This window comes from Plecotus auritus (assembly GCF_963455305.1).
Source record: "Plecotus auritus genome assembly, chromosome: 1".
Taxonomy (NCBI): domain Eukaryota; kingdom Metazoa; phylum Chordata; class Mammalia; order Chiroptera; family Vespertilionidae; genus Plecotus; species Plecotus auritus.
Genome location: NC_137770.1, coordinates 114904462 through 114921149, shown reverse-complemented (window position 1 = coordinate 114921149; position 16688 = coordinate 114904462). Strand labels below are relative to the sequence as shown.

General features: G+C 53.2%; 1 protein-coding gene across 10 annotated transcripts in view; it reads left to right on the top strand.

The window, feature by feature from the left end:
• Positions 1-16688, top strand: part of LINGO1 (leucine rich repeat and Ig domain containing 1) — a 248378-nt gene that overhangs the window by 214568 nt on the left and 17122 nt on the right. The window contains exon 2 of one of the 10 annotated variants that reach the window (XM_080677259.1): positions 14049-14190. The exons of 7 other annotated variants lie outside the window; for them this stretch is intronic. Coding sequence is in view for 1 of the 3 variants with exons in the window: in XM_080677258.1 (XP_080533384.1) it covers positions 16154-16159 (6 nt within the window). In the remaining 2 variants the exon portion in view is untranslated. Of the gene's footprint in view, positions 1-14048; positions 14191-15586; positions 16160-16688 lie in introns of those variants that run through there. 2 more of the 10 variants (XM_080677254.1, XM_080677258.1) reach the window with 2 other exon arrangements.

The following is a 16688-nucleotide window of genomic DNA, read 5'->3' as shown; positions in this document are numbered from 1 at the left end:
TGACCTGCTCTGCATGCCCACTTGAACCTGGGCTCAAAGGCAGTGTCATCTGTGATCTTTAAAGTTGCTGTTGTATCTGTAAATCTTCCTGCTTAATATCAGGGAGGCCTTTGGGCCCTTGGCCTTTTAGAAATGGTGGCATCTCAGCTGGGGAGGGAGACCTTGGAAAGGAATTTCCAGGCTCCTGTTTGGCCTCTGACTGTGTTCTGACTCTGGTCCCCAAGATAGGCACTTGTGGCCACTCCATGGGCCTGTACAGACCCCATTTTGTCCATCCTCTGCACCTTCGCACCTGCTGTTCCTTCCTCCTAAAATGTCTGTCCCCCTCTCTGCATGGAAGGATCCTACCATTCTTGCAAAACTGCCTCCTCCACGGAGACCCCTGGGATTTTCTCCCAACCTCCGGGGCTTGTCTCTCCTCCCTTCCTGCTCTGATCATAGTGGGCCTGCCTTTCCCTGGCCTGTGCTCTGGCAGATGGGCCGGTGCCATTTAATATCTGGCTTCCTTTGGTCAGGGGCAGGACATCTCTTGGTGCCATAGCAGGGCCAGGTTTGAGAGCCTCTGGGGGCCTTGGGTTCTTATCAGACCACTCACCTACCTCTAAACTCCCACTAGGGAGGCCAATAGGGAAACTGCCCTCCCTGCTTCAGAATCAGTGCCTATCAAGTAGGCAGTTAGAGCAATGAGTCCCAGACCACATAGCCACCCAGCCTGAAGTCTTCTTCACGCCTCTACACTCTTCAGCTAGAGTGTATCCTGGATGCTGGTTCCAGCTTTGTCACTTACTTCTCTATGATCTTGGGTAAGGTACTGTGCTTCTCTGTGCTGTTTTGTCATCTGTAAAATGGGGAAGCTAACAGAACCTTACAGAGTTGTTGAGAGTGTGAAACAAGTTATCGCCTAGATTATAGGAGATCCTGGAATTAGACATTTACATTTTCCTCCCGAGTCTGTGGCAGGGCCTGCCTCCTTCTGGGCCCAGTTTAGATGAGCATGCCCTCGCTGGCTGTCAGCTAGTCCCAGCTCAGTCATTTATGGAGACAGAGGTGCCTCAGAGGCCCATGGAGGAAATCTCTCATGCTGTAATTTCAGGCTGTGAGAATGGATTTGGGATAACATCACGCCAACTCAGTCGGGGGAGAGTCTGGACCAGGGGCTGGCCCTGAATGTGGGTTTATGCTCTGCCACAGCTACTCCCGAGAGGGAGGGCTGGCTAGCCTCTGCTCTGGCCCTCTTGGAAGTGGAGAAACCCTAGGTTCCTGCCATGCCCCTCCTGCTCATAGATTTGTGACTATATTTGGGGCACAAAGAAGAGGGAAGGAAAACTTGGCCTCTGGATGAATTATGAGCTACAGCCTGGTCCCCTCACCACTTTCCGCCCCTACCCCAATCAGCTCTCTTGGTTGCCATGACAGCAGGGAGCTGGGAAGCAGGACTCCTTCTGGGGACAGAACCAGAGTGCGCTAGCATGTGTGCCCATGGTGGGCAGTGTATCCATGTGCCTGCCCAGGTCTTCCTGCTGGCTGGTGTGTGGTGGTGTGCGGGGGGAGCTGTGTTTGGGTGGGGCCACACTCCCCTGACAATTAGGAACAAGCATTTGTTCATGATGCTTCTCACACTTCAGACGTTGCTGGCATTTATCTTAGCCATGAGATATACAGTCACCCTTTTCCCCCAGTTTGTTAACTATGGAAGCCATAGGTATGCCCGTCCCCATCACACCCCCACCAGGCTCATGCAGAAGACCCTTCACCACCCTTCTCATGTTGCTGGCCCATGCATGAAGCAGGCAATATAGGCAGTGCTGTCCCAATTTGTAGATGGGGAAACTGAGGCCTGCTCATACACTCACTCATTCACTGGACTCATCCTGGACTGCCAACTAGGCTGGGGCTCTTCTGGGGCTTCCTGGCACCCCCGGGCAGTATAAGTGTCTGAGAACCACTTGGGATCTTACGCTCCTGTGCTGTCTCCTCTTCCACACCTGAGTGAGGCTGGCTATTGTCCACAAGGGGAGACTTATCAATAAGGTGTTTAACTGCTTCTCTGTTCTTCAGTTCAGAGCTAGCTGCTGGCCTAAGGAAAGGCTGCCAGCCATTCTAGAGTGGGTCTGGAGTCAGCTTTCCAGTGGGACCAGTAAAACATGTGGGTACAAAGTGAGTGCTGGCCTGTAACTAAGGCCTGCAGGGACCAACCTGCCTTCATTTGTTCATGGTGCTTCTCACACTTCAGACATTGCTGCATTGCTGGCATTTATCTTAGCCATGAGATGTGGAAACACCCCCTCCCCCAGCTTGTTAACTAATGTGAAAATGGCCCTGCCAAGTTCTAGAGTGGAGAGAGAGCTAGGCACTGGGAGGATGAGTGATGAGGTCCTCACCTCTGCCTGCTGCTTGGGCTGCTCTCGGGAGAGATGGTGAGAAAGAGCAGGCCCCAAGGTCAGCACCCCCTTCTCCCCTCCCCATTGTGTACCTGGGGGTCCTCCCTGACCCCTGCATCATGAGCTGTGATGTATGAAGTCTTTGTAAGCTGGCTGGCCAGGGCTGCCTCCTCCTAGACAACTCTGCCCCTGATTTGGAGAATGGCTGGGTGGTCTTCTTGACCCTGCTCTCTTTGGGGAAGGATGAAGGCTCCTGGACAGGCCAGTCCTGGGAGGAGGAGTGTTTGGGTGTGCACTAGGAAATTTCCAGAGGGCACACCAGGGCCCTCTCCCTACTTGCCTTATGAGCCATCATGGCAGTGCAGGAGTTTATGGCTTGTTTTCATGCCGCAGCAGGTGATATGAACACTGCATCTGAGTATATTGTGCCCATGTTTTGATTTGAGAGTGTGTGGGCCCTCCCATTGTCTGAGACCTTCTAGATCATTCCACGTTGGGCAGCCAGCCTGAGCCACATCATTTATCCAATGGAGAGAGGTCCTCTATCCAACCCTAAAACTCGGTGAATGTAACCAGGGCCAGACGTAGCCACTGATCCTGGCTTTACTAGGACAAGTCACCTCCCTTTTCTGAGCTTTAGTTTTTCATCTGTTAAATGGGCACAGCAGCCCCTTCTGCACATGTTGCTGGAGGGATTGAGGGAGTCAGCCCAGCACTGTGTTCATCAGCTTTAGGAGTGGCCAGTGAGACATCAGTCAGAGCTTAGCCTGCCCTGAGCTCAGGCTGGCTCTGGGCTCATTTCCTGTCATCTCAGGTACATATACTGGTTCTTTCTTGCCCTCCTGGTGTCACTCACACTTCCACCAACACCACCCTCATTTCCCAGGTAACAGAAATGCTTCAAGCAGGTAGGGGGCCCAGAAGGAGCAGGTAGATGCTCAGGTCTGCCCTTGGAATCCCCAGAACCAGAGCACCCCCTCATCCACCTGCCCTCCAGCTTCTGGTAGCCAGTTGTGGGCTTCCAGGATAATGTGGGCAGAGAAAGGACAGAGAGGGCTGGCACTGCCCAGATACAGACCACAGGTGCTGCTCTTCCCCAGCACAGCCAGGAAGCCCTAAAAGGGGACTTGGGTTTTCTGACTGTGGCGAGAAGCCTTGGAGAATGTGGGAGATGCAGAAAAGTCCTGCTCAGAAAGCTTAACTCTGACACACACAACAGAGATGATACCTCATGTTTAACAGTGATACATATACCATAGATCTGCCAAACAACACAATTATATTTTCTATATATATATAAAGGGCTAAGTGACTGACTGTCCATCCATCCAACCATCTGACCAACCGACCAGCCGGTACATATGACACACACTGGCAATTTAAAATTCAACGTTGACTTGCCCATACACAATACATATAAAGCTCTTGCTGGCACCAATCGCACACATGTGTTTTGATCTGTCATTGTCGATCGTGAATTTGGTTGACACTTTTATTATAGAGCAAGGGCGAATAGTAATATTAAAATATTTCTTCTAGTTAATTTCCTTTCAATGTGCATGAATTCGTGCACGGGCCACTCATATTTTTAATAACCACTAACACAACAAACTGGATACATACACAAAGCAGACACTACTGCACCAACTAGACTCTACCACAGTGGTCACTCTTTTGAGGCCTGACCATTCAATGCCCAAGGCCCTGAGTGGATTATGTCATGTAATGTCATGACCTTTTGGATTAGGGAAAGGATTTGCCCAAGTGCTCTGCTCAGAGGGGTCCATATTCCAGAAGGTTCTCCCACTCCTCACACCCACCCATTTTCCTGTTTGCAGACATATCATCCCCCTATCCAATCCCATAGTAGAGGGGGATGAGATAGGAGGGCAAAAAGCCCAAGCATCCTGCTGGGGGCTGGCACAGGCTCTCAGGAAGGGTGCCCGGTTTCTTGCATCCCTACCTGAGAATTCCCCTTGGCTTACTGTCTCTGGGCTAGAGTTGTGGCTCCTCTCTGGGTGTAAACACTAACCCATAGGGCTTGGGGTAGGCCACCTTCTATACCTCCTCTTCCCTGACCCTCAGGCTATGACTGGTGGGGTGGCACACCCAAGAATGGCAGGAAGGGGCATCTAGATCCACATAGCCAGAATAGACCCTGGAGAAGCTCAAAAGCTTCCCTCCCTGTTTGCCACCTTCCATGTGCCCCATGAGCCTCTCTTCCCTCGGTGCAACCTTTTGTTGATGGTTCCAGCAGTCCTTATAAAGGCCTGACCTAGATAAGGGGGAAAGGGCGCCTTCCTCGCCTTTGAGGATTACCACAACCCCCGGTCCTACCCCCTGGGCCTGCTTTCCTACCTGGTTCAGCCAGGTAGCCTTCCTGTGCCCCATTCCTTCTCAGCTCTCAGCATCATTCAGGGGACCTGGTCAGGTTCACCTGTCACTAGCTGAGAGTCAGTTCTGCCTTTCTCTTCCCTGATCCTCTGAGAGGAGAGTCAGCCAGAGTGTGTGTGTGTGTGTGTGTGTGTGTGTGTGTGTGTGTGTGTGAGAGAGAGAGAGAGAGAGAGAGAGAGAGAGAGAGAGAGAGAGAGAGGCTATAAGGGTGGGGCTGATGCTGATCTGTGAGAGCCGTGAGGGGCTGTGGTCTGACCTGACCAGCCCACCCCCAAAAGTGAACAGCCAGATGGAATGAGGTGATGCAGCTGGGGGCACATTCTGCATGCTCCCCCATTCAGTTTGGTGCAGACTTTGAAACCAGACAGACATCTTTTAACTTCCCCACATATGACCTATGTGATCCTGGGCAAAGATGTCCTTAGGGCTCAGAATGAGCACCCAGTCCCAGGAGTTGTCCCTTGAAGATGCCTCCATCCCTCTCAGACCAGGGTACCTGGCTATCACTGTAGGAACCTGCTGCCAGCTGCCCCCAGCCCACTGGGCAGGTGCCAGGCAGGCACGTGCCAATGGCAGCAAGAGAGCTCCTGAGAACACCACACCACAGTGGCTGTCACAACACCATGCTGAGCACCAGTTGTGATGCCATAATCTCCCCACCTCCTCCTGGGGCTGAGTCAGCTGGTGTGGGGAAAGGCAGGAGGTCCAAGCTCCAGGCCTCAACTCTGACTTGGGCAGCTGCAATGCCTCTCTGTGTATCTGCAAAACAGGCCATAGTGGGACAGACCAAGGCTGCACAAGATACGATAAAGGGGTGCAGAGAAAACCCCTGGAGGAGAGCCCTAGCCCAAAGTATAGCTGGTAAGAACTTTCAGGATTCCCTTCTTTTGGGAGAAGGAAACTACTGACAGAACTAATGCTCTCCCGAGGGTATTTGGGGACTGGGGACAGGAGCCTGTCTGCTGCCAAAAGCCCAAGTGATGGGCCCAACCTTGCTCCCTGTGTGCCCGTGGGAGGGTTATGGAGGGTGATCTGACTGCTTTTCTAGGGCCAGGCTGAGGTGAGGGCATCTTCCCTAGGCCCTTGTCAGAGCTGAGTACACCAGGGACACCCCAGTGCCCAAATCAGGCTGCATCTGAGAGACTGCAGACCCCAAATTTGAGAAACAGTGGCTCCACCATCAAGGAGCCAAAATAGCATTATTCCCAGCCACCACTCCTACCTTCCCACACCCATAAGCCTCTCTGTGGTGGTAGCTCTGGCTCTAGAACCCTGCCTTCTCGTCTTTCTTCTCTGCTCCCTGGGGATGGGTGCCCTGTGTGTGGTGGAGTCTAGGGTGGGCCAGGCACTGGCAGCGGACACTTTCCCTTCCTCAGCTGCTCCTCCCTTCTTACTAATGGCCTGGACTCAGGCCTTAATGAAGCATAAACAGGGCCTGGTGGAGGGAAGCCTCATTAGGCTTGGATGCATAAAATTTGGTGATGAAATTTGGGTGATCTAATTCGGAGCTCTGTGAGATTGGGGTGGATGAGAGAAGGGGAGGGAGTGCCCTACTGTGCACTAGGAATAGCATACCCGTGTGCTCACTCCTGGATCGTCTCCACACTCCCCAGATAGTGTGAATGGAAAGCGATTCAGAGATAGGTGACATGCCCAAGGTCACACAGCCAGCAAGAGGCTTCTTGGATGTGCACCTGTGTGTCCAGTTCTTTCCAGCACCCCAACCTGCCTCGGCACATCAGACTGGACAGAACCGCAGAGTTCTTCAGGCCCCCCTAGCATCCTCTGTGGCAGGTCTGTCCAGCATCTGCTTGCACATCACAGTGATGGGGAGCTCACAGTCCAGTTTGGTTCTTTATGTCTGTGGACCTCCTCTCTCTCCCACCACCCCCTGACTCCACAGTGGGTCAGGAGAGTGGGCGGGGAGTGGGGCAGCCAGATTTCAGCCTCTCTCCACATCCAATCCTCATCCATCTCCTTCTGCAATCTGGGAGGGTGTGGGCAAGTCCATGCAATGCCAGGCACTGACTGCCCTTCATTAGACATGTCTAACAAGTTGTGTATGGGTCATCTTATAATTCCAATAATTTATAGGCATATGAGTGACCAGGCAGCTGCCCTCAGTCCCAGCTAGATGGAATGGGATGATGCAGATAGGAGCCTCTGCTGATATTTACTTTCTCCCACCATCAATTATTAAGGAGCTCTCCTTCATTTTTGTACATAATTACATGCACTATTATGGTTCAAATTCCCCTGCTCTTAATCCCTTTGGAGAGAGCCCAGCCTGCCTAACAGGGCTGCGCTGGCCTGGGGACCTAGCTGGCTAGAGCTGAAACCATTCAGGCCAGTTGCCTCTTGCCACCATTCTGGGCCAGGCCTTTGCACCTGCTGTTTTCTCTGCTCAGAGCACCTGTCCCCCTGTACAGCTGGTTGACTCCTGCTCACCCTTTGGATTTCAGCTCAGCCATTGTCACCTTTCCTACCTCCTGGTTATCATGACTCCCCAATGCCTGCCCTGTGTGTGCATGACTCCCAACCTTTTCCTCACCTCAACCTGGATCATGTTGCGTTGAACCTTCCTACTATACCAGGTCTGTCTGGGGCACAGAGAAAGCTGTAGTGTTTGTTGAGTGAATTAATGGATAGATGTGGATGGAGGGATGCCTCCACCTACTTCACCACTAGTGAGCCCACTGAAGTCCTGGTCCCACCCCCTCTTCCAGGAAACCTTTCCTGATTGCTGCAGCCACACACATCTCCCTTTCCTCCCAACTCCTCCAGACCCTCTGGCTCTGGGCTGGGGCCCCCGAGGGCAGCAAGGCCTGGGCCCTCCATCTATGCCCCCAGCACAAAACAGAGGGCAGGGTAGAATAGAGGTAGAGACTATCTCAGCTCTGCTGTGTGACCTGGAGAAGTAGCTTACCTTCCCTGATCCTATTTTCCTCATTTGTTAAATGGGGTTAATAACAGTTCCTACTTTACTGGGTTGTGGTTGAGGCTTATGTGAGATAAATTATAAAAGCACCAAATACAGGGTCCATTATGTTGTGGGTGCTCAAGCAATATTCCTTAACCTTAACCATTGTCTGTCTGTGAACTGAATTGAGGTAAAATTGAACTGAATTGTGTTGAATTGAATTATCTTCTAATTCACACTTGTCCATGCCTTTTGGTTTTTAGTCTCCCCTACTATGTAGCTTGCTCCAGGCTTGGCTCATGGGGGCCTCTGAAAATATTTCAGATTGCTTTACACAGACTTTCCAAGCATCTCGATCCACACCTACGAAGGGAGAAGGGGGCAAGTCTCTCCTGTTCTACAGAAGAATAGACCAAGGCCAGGGAGATAATATGGCTTCTCCTAGTTAGTGGCAAATTGAGGAATCAAGCCCTGGCCTCCCACTGGACTTGAAAGCCCAGGAATATCTCCCTGGAGACCCTGAGCCTCCATTTCTTCCTCTGTAAGAAGATATAATAATTGAATGGACCCCATGTGGTTGCTGAAAGAATTAAATGAGTGAGAACCACTGTGCCTGCTTGTGGTGAACACTTCAGAGTGTAGGGTTTGGGATAGGCCCAACTCTACTACCTCTGTTTCTTCTCTCCCCAAAGATAACACTGGTGTTGATCATTCCCATGAATGTTTTTATATTTTTCCTATATATGTAGGTATCCATACACAGTCTAGGGTTTGTTTTTAAACCTTATGTAGATGGTACTATCTCATACATGTCTTGGGTGTTTTCATCAACATAATGTTTGTGGGGTCACCCACAGTGATGCAGGTAACTCCGGCGTATCTGTTTTCAGTGTTGCATAATATTCCACTGTGTGATTGTGACACATTCTGTTCATGCCTTCTCCCAACAATGGTACCCCAGTGAGTGTTCCTGTACTTGCTTCTATAGGCATATCTCTTCCGTTATATACCCAGGAGGGAGTTTTTGGGTCACAGTGTGTGTATCTTTTCAACTCTACTGGATAAGCACCTAGTTCTCTGTCATTTCTCACCCAGGCTGGCAGCAGGTACTTTGCCTGCATTGTCTCAATGCCCAGTCCTATTGGGAGAAAGGAGTTTTTATGCTCATTTTACAGATGGAGCAGGTGTTAGTTATCGATTTCTTTGAAACAAATCACCCCAAAACTCAGTGGCTTAAAACAACAAATATTTATTATTTTAGAGTTTCTGTGGGTCAGGTGAGGCTTAGCTGGGTGCCTCTGGCTCAAGGCCTCTCACAAGGGTGCAGTCAAGGTGTCAGCCAGAGTATCAGTCATCTCAAGGCTGGACTTGGGGAAGGTCTGCATCCAAGCCTGCTCGTGTGGCTATTGGCAGGTCTTAGTTCCTTGTGAGGTGTTAGTTAGAGACACCAGTTTCTTTCCATGCAGGCTTCTCAACAGAGCAGCTATTCACATGGCAACTGGCCTCTGTCATAGAGAACAAGCATGTAACAGAAAGAGGGCACCAAAGATGGAAGCCACAGTCTTTTTGTAACCTGATCTCAGAAGTGGTATTACTTCTGCCATAAATGAGCCAATTAGTCCAGGCCACACTCGAGGGTAGGGGATTGCACACGCAGTGGGGAGGGCAGGATACCAGAAAGCAGGGACTATCTGGGGTCATCTTAGGGGCTGCCTATTACAGGGCAACTGAGGCGCAGAGAGGTGAAATGACTTGCCTAGGATCACAAGGTTAGAGACAGAGCCAGGACAGGAACTCAAGACTGCTTGGCCCTGAGGCTAGAGACCTTCTGAGCTGCCACACTGCTTTTGACTTAAGTTAATAATAGGTTTTGACTTCAGTTAATAAACAAGTTTCCTGCACAACAGAGCTCAGGACAAGCACTTAATAAATGGATTTGCTAATCATGCTGCCTGTTTGCACACATTAGCGCAAGTACCCCCTGACATGAGCCATGGGGATAGCTGAGCCCAGGCCCTTGGGAAAAGTTGTTCTGCCAAGCCTGGAGCCCAGATTCCCAAAGATCAGGGACTGGTCCCTTCACACAAACTAACTGCCTTTTGTGTTTGCTTTTTTGTTTTGCTCTCAATTTAATTATTTTAGTGGTATGTGTGTGTGTGTGTGTGTGTGTGTGTGTGTGTGTGTGTGTGTGTGTGTGTAATGGAGTGTACACTTCCCTGTGTTCTAAGAAGAGCTAACTGCAAGGTTAGGAACATCAGGTATTTCCCAGAGGTGCTTCGGGGTGGGCAGGGCTAACAAGCCCCCTTCCTGACTGGCCCCAGACAAATTTCCTGCTTCTCAGCTACTATGGATGCAGCAACCAGGTGCACAGCTCAGTAGGGCTGTGTGAATAGGCTGAGCAGGGGCCAGCCCTGGGACCTTGTCTCTCTACAGGGCCTCCCAGAGCCTTTCGACTCCCCTGGTTCTTAGTGTGATTCCAAGTAGTGGAAGCTGCTGCCTACATTGCTTCTAGATAAGTGGATGTTGCTGATACTGGGATATTTCCAGTGGAGGTGTGCGTGACCAAGACCCTGAGATGAGGGAAGTGAGAGTTGAGGATTTAAGAGTACTCCTGGCCCCTTCTGCAGAGAAACCCATTGGTCTGTTCTGACTAATGGATTTCAGTCGACTTTAATTTGTACACATCAGACCCTCTGGAATCAGGACTCTGGGCTGTCTGTGGAAACTGGAGGCAACACAAGATCAGTCCCAGCCTTCTGGGTGTTCCTGATCCTCAAAGGATGAAGAACTCGGTCGAGGCCTCTCCTAGTGGGAATGCTGCCAGGGCCTTTACGAGGGTGGCCTACAGGCTCAGGGGCAGACATCAAGCATAACAGTAAGTATAATAACCATGAAAATACCTGCATTTATCAAGAACCTACTGTGTGCCAGGCCCAGCATCAAGTACTGGATATATATTAAGTAATGAGACCCTAACACTAACCCTGTGAAATGGGTTTTACTGATATTCCCATCTTACAGAGGAGGAAACCGAGACTCGGAGAGGTGCCCAAGGACACAAAGGCCAGCTCAGAGCAGGAGACTGTGGTGCTTAGAATAGGCTTCTGGAAAAAGGGGGCCACATAGAGCCCTGATTTTGAAGGGGAGGAAGGGAAAGGATGCAAGAATGTAGGTCTAGGGACTGAGAAAGCTGTCAATGTCAAGACATGCCAGTGGTGGGAACTGCCAGGAAAGAGGATGCTCCAAGGAATTAAGGGGGGCTTTCCACACCCTGTCCTTGGAGTCTTGGCCTCAGCCCACACCCATATGGATGTCCCTTCATGGCAACCAGTCTATTGCCACATCCAGTTGAGCCAGCGACTGTGCAAAGATGTCCCCTTTAGCTGAGCCCCAGTGCCCTTCCTGGTGCTCCATACAGGATGTGGAGGATAAGGAACTGGGGTGTACCTGGAGGAGTGACCTTTAGTAAGACCTCTCCCATTTAGATGCCTTGGCCGGATCCTCTGTAACATGCACGGTGGGATCCTGGTGTTCCTGAGTCCCTTCTGTCTCTTGGGGCAGGGGTTAAGAGGGAGCAGGAAAGCCCTAATCCTGGCCACTCCCTGGATCTTTGGGAATCTGGGCTCCAGGCTTGGCAGCACACTTCTCCCAAGAGCCTAGGCTCAGCTATCCCCATGGCTTATGTCAGGGGTTACTTGTGCTGTGTGCAAACAGGCAGCATGAATAGCAAAGCTCCAGATCCACCTCCTAGAGGGGGCTTTCCTGCCACCCCCACAGATGTCCCCCATTCCTTGCCCCCCTCCATAGCTGCACTAGCATGGGGCTCTGAGCTAAGGATTTTCTGCCATATCCTGATCCACTTGACTCCAGCCTGGGTCTCTGGGACTTCATTATACCACTGGCCTCGGTGACCCTAACATGGAGGGCTGCAGGAGCCGTGGGTGAGCTCAGGACTTATGCTGTGGCTTCCAAGAGACTGCTCTAAGCCCTCAATCTCCTGCTCTGAGCTGTCCTTTGTGTCCTTGGGTACCCCTCTAAAATGGCTGGGGCATTGGAGTCTGCTGAGACCTCTTATTAGCAAGAAAAACAAAGACCAGGAGTCCAGGAATGACCCTGAGTCCCTAGGAAGCTGAAGCCACAGATGCCATTCAGGGTCCTTCAAGGAGCCCCTGTGGGAGGCCTCATCCCACTCTCCCCTGTGTCTAGACAGGGCCACAGAGACCTGAGCTAAGAGACCCCCCAAGCCAACACCTCACTGTATAGCTGGGGAAACTTTCCCCGGGGATGGGTCACACAGCAAGTCAATAAGAGAGCTCAGAATCAAATTTACAGCATAAAGTGGGACATGGGCACTTCCAGCTGAATGCTGGCTCCAACCCACTCTCCCATTCTTGTTCCATCCCCGGCGCTGTTTGCCCTGCCCCCACCCACCTCCTGGACTCCTGGTCTTTGTTTTTCTTGCTAATTAGAGGTCTCAGCAGTGACTCCACTGCCCCAGCCATTTTAGAGCTGTCATTAATTTCAAGTGCCTTCAGAAATAATCATTAGTATAAAACCCTACAAGCTGCTGGGATGAAAGAGGCAGGACCAGCACAGAGCAGGCATACAGGCAGGCCTGTGTACCACCCATTCCTTCCTGTGCTCTTGCATCCTTAGCCTCACCTTGCATCCTCAGCTCCCCCAGAGTCGGGAGAAGAGGGCTTGGGCTCTGACATCAGAGGCAAAACCCAGCTGGCCATCTTGCACACAGAGTGAACTTGAGCAACTCAACAGTCCCCTGGGAGCCTCAGTTTGTTTCATCTGTACAATGGGGATAGAAGTACCAGTCTTGAAGTGAGAAGTACATAAGGTATAGTTCAGAGCCTGGCTTACCATAGGGGAGGAATAAATGTTAGAGAGCCCTGTCCCCTTCTCCAGAGTTCCCTGATAAACCCATTCCAGCTTCTCTGCTCTGCTGTGAGGACTCAGATTGCAGCAGGCTGGCTCTTTCTCACAGCTATCAGCTCTTGATTGACTGGGAGTTGCTGAATTTTCACTCCAAAGCCAGGATCTGCTCTGTGCCCATCCATATAACATGTTGTTTTGGGCCTACCATTGGGAGCTCCTAGTCCAAGGACAGACAGGGAGGAGACTGGAGCTTTGTCTCTGAGGCCATTTCAGTCCGGGGAGAGAAGACAGGAATAGAAGAGAACAGTCTTAGTTTTGGTCTTGAAGCACAGGTGGAGACAGGGAGAGGGCATGCCAAACAGGTGGGCCAGTGAGGACAAAGGCTGGGAGGTGTGGGTGAACCTGAATGGTAGCTCCTGAGTATTTTTCCCTGGTTGTGTCAGTGAAGACCCGGACTGGGCCACTCCCATGTGTCCCCATGGCCCTGGGACCCCTGAAAGGTTGGGGGCCCGCTCTCCAGACTGTTCTGCAGCTCATGTAGAGGCTCCGACTGGGCGTGGGAGGGTCGAGTAACAGGCCTCCCTTTTATGGGGTCTCTGATGACAAGGCCAGGAACCTGCACTCTCACCAAGCCCAAGCTGGATCCTCAAAAAGGCCTTTTCTCCAAGTTCTTCCCCCTAAAGCCTTCCCCTTCCCATTATTTCCATTGGTGAAATAAGACCAGGGATGCTGGTACAGGTCATTTCTTTTGGAGAAACAGGGAAGGGAAATGGCTTGGATACTGTTTGCAATGTAGAACTAAGGCTGCAGGGCAATTCCTCCCAGACACATCTCTGCTGTCACCCCTGAAAGGGTCATTTTGGGTCCCAGAGAACCCTACCCCGGGATGCCAACATCCTCAGGCAGCATCTGGGGGACACTGGGCACACTCCAACTTCTCTGACGAGATTACTGAGGCAGGGAGCAGGTGAGTCTGGGGTGGAGACAGGCCAAGGCTGCGCTGTTCCAGAGTCAGACGCCACACCAGGAATAGCCCCCGCCCCTGCCTCACCTCCCCTCTCCCAGCCCCTGCAGGTCTGCTCTCACTCACGCCCAGTGGGACCTTCATGCTGGAGCATGAGCGTGTCTATTCCTGCTGGGCTGGTGGGAGGAGGCGGCGCGGGAGTCAGGAGCACACGGGTAACTCACAAATAGCCTGGGCGGGGGAGCCAGGAGACTGTGTTGGGGTTCAGGCAGCAGAGTTGAGGGGCCAGGGAGCCGCCTTCGCTGGGCTCTTGAAGGGAGGAGGACTCCTGTGCCGTTTCTCTTCCCCTCCCACATATAAGTCCTTCAGCCAAGCCTGCCGCCTACTGGTTTTCTTAGCCCGGAAGTCGATTCAAATTCCCTTTCCAGGCGTGTTACCAGCTATGTGACCACAGGCAAGTCAGTAATCTCTCTGAGCTTGGGATTCCTTGACTCTGTCACAGGGAACAGCAGCACAGCATCGGCTTCTGCAAGGAGGGGGGCTCCACCCAAACCTAGGATGAGGATGGACACAGACATAGAAGACAGGAGATCGTTCTCCAGGCAAGACTGTCCCTAGCTGTGGTGTGGCAGTGAGACTGAGAGGTACGCAGAATCTGTTTAGCTGGAACAAAAGGTCTGTGCAACACTTTGGGCTGCGTGTATGAGGCTGAACAGTGGAGAAGCAAGATTGTGCTGGAGATGGGGGGAGACTGGTGGCCTCACTGTGCCAGCCAGGTTATCAGCAAGGAATGTCAGGCATGCTCCATGGGAGGGGGTGGGTGGAGGCACTGGGAACAGGATCTTGGGGTCTGTCTTAAGCCTGAGAGGCCTTGGGCCAGTCTCCTCCACCCAGCCTCAGCTTCTTCTCTGCCTGTCAGAACCCCTACTCCTGTGGGCCCAAGGTATCAGGAGCACTAGTGTGATAAAGGAATGCACTTCCAACTGTGGAGAAAGGGCGAATATCAGCATTAGTAGTTATCCTAATCAAACTAGCTTAGTGTTAAAGTGCTGGCTTAAAGGAGATGGAAGGGAATGTACAGTGGAAGGAGGTGAGGTCCCAAGGGTCTTAGCCCACTAAGCATGCTTTATTTACCCGGACACTCCTGCCAGCCAATTCTCTGTTATCTGCTGGTCAAGGAGGATCTGGATGTCTGAGGAGAGGTCCCATCTGAATATGTGGCCCCAACCCAGGGTCTCCTGGACCTTTGCAAGGGTACGAGAAGAGGGCCCACCGAACCCAGATGGAAGCTCCATGCTGCCCTCTCCTAGTCGCTGGGTGCAGTAGCTGTGGCCAGAGTCTTACATAGTGGCCTGCTGCCCTCTGCTGGACAGGAAACCAGGCTGGGCGGGAACGGGCTGCAAAGGGGGAGGGAGGAGCAAGATCTGGTTTGGGGTAAAGCCACTAAGCAAGCGTGCCTGACCCCCTAGGTCCTAGGACACCAGCCTGTAGGCCTTCCAGCGATTCGCAGACATTTCCGAGAAGAGGGGGGAAGGCGCAGGACACAGATTCTGGACCATCCTCCCAACCACCCTGACCGGGTGGGGAGCTTTACCCCTTGACGTACGTGTGTCCGTTCACAGGGCCGTGTGCTGTGATTCTACATGTCACTCAGGTTCACATGCACACGTACACGGCCACACAAGAGGGTGCGCGCACACAAGAGGGAGGGTCACGTTGGCCAATGATTGGCCCTGAGTCCGGACTCAGAGGGGCGCGCCATGTGCAAGGCTGGACACCCGGGCGCCGGCTCCCAAGAGAGGCGGGCGCGCCCCTGGCCAGTTTCGCCGTTCTATGGGTGCCGAGCAGTGTTGGGGCGCTGCTCGCTCCCACCCCCTTCTCGAAAAGGAGACGAGCCCCCTTCCCCCCCTGCCTTCCCCTTCCTTGGCGGTGCGGCTGCGCCTTCTCCCCCGCCTGGCTCCTGCGGCTCACACGCTGCCTCCCTCCCTCGGCCCCCCTCCCTCCCAAGCTAGCTCCTCGCGTTCCCTCCCCACGCCGCGGCAGAGAGCGGACCCGGGCCCGGGCGGAGCCTGCGCTGGAGCGGGTGTGGCAGCTGGCAGGCAGCGGCGGGTCCAGGACCGGGAGCGTGCGGTGTCCCCACCCGCGCCGCTTCGGTGCCTCTCCTAACGCGGGGCTCCGAGCAGCATGCGTGGCCGCTGCCCGCGGGCCTCAGCCCTGGCCCCAGCCCCGCTGCGGAGCGCTCCTGGCCTCCATCCCGGCCCCAGCGGCAGAGGCAGCGGCGTCGCCAGGTCGGCTCTGGACGCAGAACCAGGTTCGTGGAGCCCGTATAGCGCGTCCTGAGCGCGCCTGCCCCTCTGTCTGCCGTGTCCACGGCCTCCTGCCTCCCCACTCCGGGGCCCAACCCTGTCTCCGGTTTCCGCTGGGCTCCTGCCGGGTCGGGTCGGACGGACAGTCGGAGGGCCAGGTCCGAGAAGGCGCAGAAGGCGCAGGACAGACCTGCTGGGCGGAGGAGGAGGAGACTGAGGAGAGAGCTGGGCAGGGGCTGTGGCTTGGCCTGAGAGACATGCAATTGGTGACAGAGCCGAGCAGACAGACGACGGGCCAGAGATGCAGGTGAGCTCGGGCAGCCCCTTGCCAAGCGCCCTTGGGGGCCGCCGTGGCCCCCCTGGAACTGCGAAGCACCACAATGCTACCCAGACCCCCCTTTGGGGGGTCACAGATCTGACCCTCTTCAAGCCTAAGAAATGAAGATTCTTCCTTCCCCTTTCTTCCACCTCAACAAATTCCTAATTGGCTAGCTGGGACCAGGGAGCTGTGGAGGAACCCTTACTGGAGTCCCAGTCCTGCTGGTCCTCCACCCCTCTCATTTTGAGCACTGTTCACCCTGAAGGGTACATTCCGGCTCAGAGGGCTGGGTGGCTGCCTTTCTCCTTAGACCACAGATGCCCCCATGCACCCGAGCCAGCACCGGTGGATGCAGGTCAGGGACCAGTTTTCTCCACAAGCTTCATCCTGGGGGCAGTGCCCTTCCCTTACAGGAAGCAACCCCAGTGGTGAGGAGAAAAGGGGAAATGGCAGGTAGGGGAAGTGGAGGAAAGGGAGTTGGGTCTGTGGAGAATCCAGGAATCCATTAGGGGCCTCC